General features: G+C 31.4%; 1 protein-coding gene across 1 annotated transcript in view; it reads left to right on the forward strand.

Moving 5' to 3' along the window:
• The window catches only part of LOC150075123 (sclerostin domain-containing protein 1-like), a 74,781-nt gene extending 64,962 nt beyond the window's left edge, over nt 1-9,819 (forward strand). Inside the window, exon 2 of the mRNA XM_090388316.1 lies at nt 9,721-9,819. Within this exon, the coding sequence (XP_090244442.1) occupies nt 9,721-9,770 (50 nt within the window). The 3' untranslated portion in view covers nt 9,771-9,819. The remainder of the gene's footprint in view (nt 1-9,720) is intronic.
• Nucleotides 9,820-10,188: the final 369 nt, after the last annotated feature.

Below are 10,188 nucleotides of genomic sequence, written 5' to 3' on the forward strand. Positions count from 1 at the left end.
TGACATACCTTCATCAATATCATTAATCAATATAGAAAATGACAGTGGGCCCAGCACTGAACCTTGGAGGACTCCACCAATAATATCACAGCCAGAACTAGGCAATCCTACACTGCCTGGGGCAAAAGTGTTATAAATACGCCCTCATTATATGCAGGTAGTCTTTCAGTAGCTTAGCTAGAGGCGTCAATGCCCCGGGGCAACATGTCTTCCTGGCACCCCTGATTGTGATAGATAATTCCTTCAGTTTGCACCCCTGAATCTCAGTGCCACGGGGGGGGATTTCCTCTGCACCCCACCCCCTTGCTACACCTCTGCAACCTTTATGAATTTATAAAAATTATTACTGTAACGGTCTACAATTCATATATTTATTAATAAATTAATTTAAACAATATAACAAATATAACAAAACAAAAATATCAAAGAAAAAGAAACTTACAAATATTCATTTATATCTACAGAGAATTTAATTCTATATAAACTGCAAAGAAAATACATGTAACTACAACGAAATTAGAAAAGGGGATAGTTTATATATCTAGTGTAAAATCATAGAAACAAAATATTGCGAAATACAGTACTTTTAACATTATAACATAAACTAAAAATATGCAATAAAAGTGTATTATTTTAATTGAATTTTTTTCACTTTGAAGGACCTTTCACAAGAATCAGCTACTGTTACAGGCAGGGTAAGAAAAATTCATAGTGCTATTTCTATATTTGGATAAGATTCTATTAGACAATACTCATGAACGAAATGGAGAAGTTGTAAAGGGGTTACATATTTTATATCCTGCAGAATTGATAAAACATGATTTTTCAAATATCTGTTGAAATATTAACGATATTTGAAAAATTTAATTTGTCCTCCAGTGGACAAACCAAAAAGCTCAGAGGTGTGATGTCACAAAATGGGCCATACTTTTTAGAAGTTTGTAATTGGAGTTTCTCTGTTATTTTCGAAATTTATAAAACACTGTTCTTCCTCAATTTTTTTTCTGTAAGTGATTATAAATCCAGAATTTATAATTTTTTTCACCCTCACAAAAATTTCTGGAACCATAAGCAGCATGTACAATGATAATTCAGTATTTCTTCTAATAAAATTTTTATAGGTGGCTGCATACTTTTTACGTTTCACTTACATTTTGGAACGGTAATTCCTTTAACCCTTAATTTGCGCTTTCTAATTGGTTAAATTGCCTAAAGGCCAGAGGTGGAAATAAAGCATACAAAGTCAAGTCTCTCTTAATCCATTCATCATATGGAAATTTTCTTCATTCTACAGAAACTTTTAAATGTAATTACCAAAAGGAATTCAAAAAATTCCCTATAAAGAAGTTCGTTAAACACAGGTCCGACTGTAATTAAATCAAAAATGAAGCAATTTTAAAATATATAACTGGTCAAAAGCACCCTTAAAATGCTGCACCTGGGGCTGGTGCCCCGCTCGCCACACCCTAGTTCTGTCTCTGAATAATATTATTCCATGAAGAGCAGTAAATCCATTAAATTATCCATTAATAACCACATTCTGTCTTCTCCCACTCAACCATCCCTTTATCCAGAGCAGTAACTTGTCCTTAATGCCACACTGCTCCAATTTTGACAGCAGTCTTTTATGCATCATAGTATCAAAAGCTTTCCTGAAAGCCAAGTATATGATATCAAAATTATATTTTGTATCCATTGCTTTGTTACTGCATTATAATATCCAGTCAGATTGGTCAGACAAGATCGATCCCTTAACGAATCCATGCTCTGACTGCAGTATAAGTGCATTCCTGTCTAGATGATTCTGCATTACTTCTTTAACCAAAGATTCCATTACTTTCCCCGGAACGGAAGTTAAGCTAACAGGTCTGTAATTATTCGTGTCAACCTTTGTGAATTGTGGATACATTTGCATATTTCCAGTCCACAAAAACCTCACCTAAATCCAATGATAATTATGGCTAACAGTTTGCTTACCTCCTTTGCTGCCTCCCTTAATATCATTGGATAGATCCCACCACTCCAGGCACCATTTTTTATGCTGAACTTCAACAATTCCTCTTCCACTTTCCTATCAGTTATCACAAAATAATTTAGCTCCTGTTAGATTCTGATGAACTTCTGGAATTCTCATCAATAAAGAAATCCTCATGCCTGATATATATATATATAATATTGAAAACTATACAGATTTCTTTATGTAAGACAAAAAGTAATAAAAATAAGGCATAAATGATTTACAGATTAAATCTAATTTACTTTATTATATAATCTTTAATGAAAGAAAGTCAAAAGATATGCTAACACTTTTTCAGCAACAAAAACTATTTTTTAAAGTTAATTTATATAAGCCACGGAATACCAAACTCCAGGAAGTTCAGAGTAGTTTAAATCAACAGTAGAATTTAGGACAAACTACAGGGTCAAGAAACTTGGTTTGCAGTTATGCCTAGGTGGAGAATATTTTTAATTCTTTGCCAATACATTTGACATTAGCATTAGCAATATATCTGTGAACTATTTCATATTCTAAAAAAGAATATTAATATGGCCACAGGGAAACAATATACAGAGACATTCAGATAGTACAAATGAATGTAATGTAATCTAGTTTCATTTTAATTCCAAAATATAATTTATTACATAACTAGTAACTTAATTAGAGTACTACGCTGGAAGAAAGCAAAAGCAGTTCCATATTCTCTTCTTCTGCAAATATGAATAAATATGATCTTTAAAATTTATTCAGCAGCTGAAATCAGAAACAATGGCTGCATTAAAAAACAACTTATTTATTAGTTCCAAACTAGTGGAAAGGGATCTAGTCAAAAAAATTTTATATTTTTTTATTTTTGAACAGCATGATTGTCTCAGAATACTTTGTGAAAACACTAGTCAGATGATTGTGCTAATATTCTACATATTAAATAAAGGGCCTGTGTATTAAAAATCCTTTATTATATGTTTATTTTTTAGCACAGAGAAAATTCTTTCATCTTCATGCTATTGTGTACACAATAGCATCAAGATGAATTTAAAAACAGCAAATACATATTTAAAGACTACATTACTGAAGGGACTATACTTCTTAAAATAATTTCATGGTCAACAAATAATTCAATTTCTCAAGGTGCTCATGCTGGAATATAAACAGAACATATGTTTCTACTTAAATATCACTCATACTTTGTTCTCTTTTTCTTTGTAGCTCACCTTATAATATATATGGAACTTTTCTGATTAGTAATTCTTTGCAAAGCCTCTTGCATGAAACCATTAGTTATCGATTGAAATTCTTACATAAAGTAATAAAAGATCTGATGCCAATTCAGCAAAGTTTGAAATTGATCGAACTTCAACAAAATATTTAAATATTTCCTATATATTCATTCCAATCAGCATCAGCCTGGTTTCAAGGACAGGACCACCAGACAATGCTCAGGGGCACCAGCCTAAGTTGAACATAAGCCCAAGCTTTAAGGTCATATATCTGGCCTAAGCCTTTAGGGGAGAAAAGAGATCCAAATGAGTGAAATTAAATGCAGTAAAGAATACAAATTTTATTTTATTTTGGCTACTACTATAAAATAGTAAATCCTATAGAGTGAAAAAGTATGAAATTATTTCACCGATGTTTTTCCACGATTTGGAAGACAAGGCAAAAAATGGATAACACAATGTGATAATCTCATATCTGACAAGAAGTACAATAAAGTCCACTATAATGACAGCTGAGAAAATCTAAAAACATATAGCAGGTTGGCCATTATAGTCAAATTAACAGTTAAAAGTACATAAATGCTGAAAACAGCACAATAAATTAAATCTGATATTCACTTCTCACCTCCATGCATTGCATTATTCCTCTGTATATTAACAGTTTTCCAATATGCATATGCAAGGTTGGATTTACTGAGGTGCATCCCCCCACAACTTTAGGGGCCTCAAACTACCTGAATCTGACATTGTGCATATGAATGTTATGAAAAAGAACAGTCACACCAATATTAATTGGTGTAAATCACAAAGGTGGTTGAACTAGAAGTGAAAATTGGCAAAAGAGAGGTCCATTCTAATGACAGAGGAGGAAGAGGAAGTTACCATTCCATCCTGTGCAGAATTAATGTATACTTTGGAGATAATGAAATTTATTGTGCTATCAACTGAAGATTTGGCCACATGCAGACAGCAAGTTGAGTGGCATGTTTGCATCAGAGTATGAAAAGATACAGATAAACATGAGCTACATTGCTGCTGAAGCATATATGGAAAAAACTTACATTATTGTGATTTTAAGGCATTCATTACACCGTAAAATTTCACTTATTACCACAGAATTTCCTTATTTTTACTGGTATACTGAATAATGCACATGATAGCAGACTTCTCATCATAGGCTGTGCTGTAATAATGGAATTTCACTGTACTGTACTGCATCATAAGACACCCTGATTTTGAAAAGAAGAATTGAGGGAAAACAAATAAAAGATGTAAAAAAAAATAAAGCATACAGTAACAATTTGACATGATAAAACTGTTTAGCCACTCTGTTTCTGCATTTTTATATATTTTATCCCTTTTCTAGGGTAACTCAAACTTCATGCAACTCAAATTGTAAATGTTAATTTATCATTGACAATTTAATGAATTTGATTTTAACTACTGCATCACAGGAGACAACCAATGCTACAGTAGCATTGGTCATACCTACATGTCCAACAGTTGTTTTTGTTATATGATATTTTTCAGTCACTAACCAGTAGTGTTTTGTTTACAACATATCATTTAGCCAAACACAGCACAGCACAAGTTTGCAACTAAATGTCTACAATCGCCAGACTGTTATCTTTCAAACTACTTAACAGGAGTGGTATACACAAATAACCATCACACACGGAAAGAATTAAAAGTCAATATATAATATGAAAAATTTTAACAATACCTGTTCAAAAGAGAATGCTTTCAATCTTTATTATAATTATGTTTGTAATAATAATCAAAATACAACTTATTCAGGAATCGAAATGGAAAATTTTACAAAACAGAACACATTATTAAAATATCTAATTTTTAATAATTAAGTATTTAATACTTGATTATTACCACTAGTGTACAGAAATTCAGGCAATCTTTCTGCTTTTGTTTTTAAAATTGGTTACAATGCTCATAATAGTGAAGCAGACAAAGTTACTGTTGAACCCACCAAAAGAGAATTTGAAAAGTTGCTTTTCCTGGCAATATCTGAGACCAGGTTGAGTGGTGTGTTCTGAAAATGATTGAAGGTACTGATTGTTGATGATTGATGACTTTGTACTTTTGGCATTGTATATTGGGGGAGGGGTTGGACTATAAGATGCAGGATAATTTTAGGCCTTTTTTTTCTCAGAAAAGCTGCATCTTATATCCATAAAATATGAAATGTTCAAGGAGGAATTCTGTTTTAACACTAAATGAATGTCCATAATGAATGTTCCTTGCATCATGCTGCCAATACTATTAGTATTGGATGTGATTCAAGAAAGCAATGCTTATACAATTAAATTGTTCAAGTATGCCAATATTAATTAAATTGTACATAATTAAAAATGCATAACTGCTATGTACAGTTTTAAAAAGAACTTAAATTTTCAAGAATTCTATTTTAAGAGTTGGCTAAAAGGGAAAAAAATATAATGGATAATTTCTGTTAGAAATGGAAATGCAATGCTTTAAAAAACTACAGTGCAATTAACACAGGAGAAATCTCTAGTGCAATAAATACATAAGAAATTATAGTGCACATCTTCATAGAAAATGTTGTTATTGATAAATAAACTTTATTAATAGCAACATGGGACTACTGATGAGTAAGCTTTAATGTGCACAAAAAAGCCCTTTGAAAGTCAGATTTTACCCACAGGCTAGATTGTGAGAAACAAATTCAAATTATTATTTTATTCAAATAATTATTTTAAAGCTTTTCACTCATACTCATATTGTGCATTTTTTTGTAGAAGTGTGTATTCACAGGCAAATTTGCAACTGTGTGGGCTGAAAAACCCAGAAAAATTAATGGAAAAAAACCTCACACCCTCTGTCAGAGATTGGCTAACTACAGCCCCAACTGAAGAGGACTTTAGAAATTCCTCCATTCACTGACAAGAATCAAAACCCAGACCTCTCCAAATGAGTAGCAGACAGCAATGTATCATGTTGATCAAGCTGCTATGGAGAGCAATAATGAGGAATAGTGATTTAATCCTGGTATATATTCTACATAGTATACACAGCTACATCATATTTGTTTATATTCTGAAGAATAAGAATCACAGCTGCATATATATCTTGAAAGTAAAGTGTTAAAATAACATCAAAATTAAAGAATATGAAACTAGGAAACCGGTTTAGGTTTTCAGGCTAAAAAATTTTACCAAAACCTATAATTAAAAAAAAAAAAAAAATCTTAATTTGTTGGAAAACATTATCAACGATATCATATACCACATTTCACTGAAATCAGAAGCAATATTTCCTAAGTGTTTTCAAAATATTCCTTCTGATTTCAGTACAATATAGTGCAGTGTGCAATATGTGCAAAAGCAATTTCTGTTCAGTGTGTGTATTCCTGTTTTCAATATATACAGTTGTTTTTTTTTTTTTTTTAAATCATTTCGCCAATTTGTTCCCTGTACCTCTCCCAGCTATAAATTCAGCACTGCATTCATTTATTAATCCAATAATAATAATCTCAATGCATTTATGTCATTTCAATGCATTTGGATTTATGTCCCCCCCATGCATTGGCTGAGCAATAGGAAGCATGCAATCAGCATTTAGTTTATTAAATATCTAAATATATAAGAAGATAGTGTGACTACATGATTTTCTTCCTAACTATAAACAATAAATTAATTTCATGGGTCACAACAGAATACATACTAACTGTAACCTACACCTGTAGGCAAAAGGATAATCATTCTTCAAAACAGTTGTCGTAGATGTCCCACATAAAATATAAACAATTTTAAAAAGAAAGTGAAAGGCACAGTATCTGTGTTTTTCTACTGAACAAATTTATTTTTAATATACTTCAAAGTACACAAAAGGCACCAAATCTAAAAAATTATCACTGTGTATTACATCACAGAACACAGTTATTGTTTTATTTAAACTAAACCATAAACTCCTTTACACAAAATATGCATTCAGTACAGAAGAAATAAAACATAACATATATTCAATGTAAATTATGATTCAAAAGGAAGAGAAAAACATAAAGAACAGAAAATTGTTGCAAATTTAGTGGGACTTTACTGTTTGGTCCCATTACCATGACTGAGGAAAAAATTACCATCTGTTTATAAATAACTTCAAAAATAGGAACTAGATCATTCTGTAATTACACAGACAGGTCATAAGTACACAACAAAGGAATAAAAAATGTGGATACTTGAAAAATATTCTAGTCTTCTCTTGCGGTAATAATATATTTGACAAATACCACTAAAGCTACCTACTGTATGCAGTCAAAAATATGGACTACTGGCTTGCTGTCAGCTCGACATTATTCTTTAATAATTTTATGTAATAAAAATAAACATCTGTCTACACCATTCGACGGATGAGATGCCTACCTGCTTACAACCTGCCTGTGTAATTGTTTTTAAAAACAAAAGAAAAAAATAGACAACAAAAGTGCTATTTATTATCACATATATCAACCACAGCCCGGCACATCTGGTACTGCAGATTTAAGCAGGTACTTGTAAAATAAAAATGAAAGCCATCCACTGATTTGAATGAACATTTACATAAAAGCACCAACACTGCATTTTAAAACTTTCTTTTATAATACAAAAATTAGCATGGGAATATACAAGTAGCATCAAGGAGAGAACCAATTAATCTCTACTTTACCACTACCAACTGTTTTGTTGGCTATTTTAAAATGAAATCATTCCAACAATTTAAGTCCTTCTGTTAAAATTTTCACCAACCTTGCAAGATTTTCTGAAACACCCGTCAAAATTAAGTTTCTTAATCTTGATGATACTAAACCTGAACAAACATACTTTAATACAGCAAACAAGAATGAATATATTTAATAGAAACATTTTAAAAATTCCTCATAATTATGAAATAAATCAATTTTAATGCACACACAGTAAACTTCTTTTATAACACTCCTGATTATAAATGTGGGAGAGCACTATAGTGCTCTTCCATCTTAAATGCTCCTTTCTTCTGACTATGATAGTTAATCCTATAAAGTGCCACACATTTTTTAGCATCTCTAGCATGCCTATTTAAAACACTTTCCCCCTTATATCACTATTTTTAAGGTCCTAAGAAGAAATAAACCCAAATAAGCTCCTTCTTCTTGGTTTTAATTTTGGGAAATGACAGTAGAGACTAAATTCTAGGAATCATATATGGTGCAGCTTGTTTACTCCTATAAAAGCTATTTCTGGTGCCAGGTAGCATTTGTTTATTTTGTTTAACCCTGCATTTAACTCAAAGCTTTGAAAGATCCCTCTTTACAACTTAATGCTAGCCATTTATTGCTGCTCTTCTCAGCTTTTTTTTAAATTTTAATTCAATATTGTTCACGCACTTTCCTTGCTGGTACAGTTATCAGTGTTTCTTAATGCATGTTCAATATGGCATCAAAAAACATTTGCAAGTCATTTTCAGTGGCAGAAAAATTACTAATTAATTTCATGAACGATGGTATTATTATTAGTATATTAATATATATTTATCATGTTTATACTTAAAATATGCTCCCAGATGCTGCAATTTGCAGAACTGAAGTCTTCCTTGGTAAGGTACCCCTTTGTGCCCCTGACTAATCTTGTTACTCTTCTCTACACCCGTTCCAAATAAAAATAACTGCCTAAAAGAGGGCTTCTTGCTTATAATGCTTTCCTGCTTAAGGTGCACTTTAGAACTAGTCCCCTAGAAAGTGCTATAATGAAAATTTACTGTATATTTAAAAAGTAAGGAGTGGCATTTTAACAACAGAATTTAAATCTATATAAGACCTGTATAAAAGTTCTAAGGCGTAGACACATTTCTTCACTCGGTTTGTCTTGGGGACATTTTGGGTCCCTCCAACCTGCAGGGCTAAAAGTCAATTTCTGTCACTCACCACAAGGACCAAAGTGTCCTCAAGACAAAATTGAATACAATTTTAAAATTATTCACTATTTGCATTTATACTTAGCTTGTATAGGGAAAATGCAACAGTATCAAGGGTTATAGGTACATGTAACTTTTGTTATTTGTTTAGATGGAAATTTTTCTTCCATATATAACTTGGCTGCTCACTCAGACTCGATACACTATTTGCCAGTTAGCATAAGTTTGCTAACAGGAGTCACCTATTTTCTGAGAAGAGCCCAGTAAGTCTCAGTACAGCTGTGCCTTAAGTTTTAAATAAATAGTGGCATCACTTTTTTTTGGTGATCCTATTTATATTAAAATAACATTTCAATTTAGATCAAATGGACAATGCCATTGTCTCTAAAGTGATGAGTCCATATCCATAGAAGTGTTCAAATATACATTGTAATGGAACATTAATTCTGGTAACTGTACACAGAGACTATTCTGATATGCAGATAAAACAAAACAGGTGTAATTACTATTTGGAAGAGTCATTACTTGTAATATGTATAAACTGTATGAGAGGTTTACTATAAATTTTTAAATACAAATTTTTAATTCATATGATTTTAGGAACTAGAAAGGATTACAGAAGTACTTTCCACTATGATTATGTTAACTGACAGAATGACTTATAAAGACTAGATGAGGCAACAAGGGCCATGAGGTGCCAGTTTATTATGTCTATAAATTTTATGTATTCTAAGATAAGTTTGCCTATTTTGTTGTTTGTTTAACTGTGAACACTATACTGAGAGTTCTGTTCCAAAACTTGAAGAATTACTTTATTCGTGTATTTTATAGCTTTAACAATTAAATTATCTACTAGTATATACTAACAGACCTGCCAACGTTTTAAGTTTTGTCAGATCATATCTAGTAAATTTAATATCTGTTATGATTTTCTGTAAAGTTTTCTTTTCTTCTGGATTTTAATAAGTTTATATTATTTTTACATAATTTTTTTGTATTTTTTAAATATGTGAAAAATGAGCTATGCTTTATTTATCAATGTGGACTACAAAACTGTCATTAGGTAGC

Source organism: Mastigoproctus giganteus, chromosome 14 (assembly GCF_048544385.1).
Source record: "Mastigoproctus giganteus isolate SK-2022 chromosome 14, ASM4854438v1, whole genome shotgun sequence".
NCBI lineage: Eukaryota > Metazoa > Arthropoda > Arachnida > Uropygi > Thelyphonidae > Mastigoproctus > Mastigoproctus giganteus.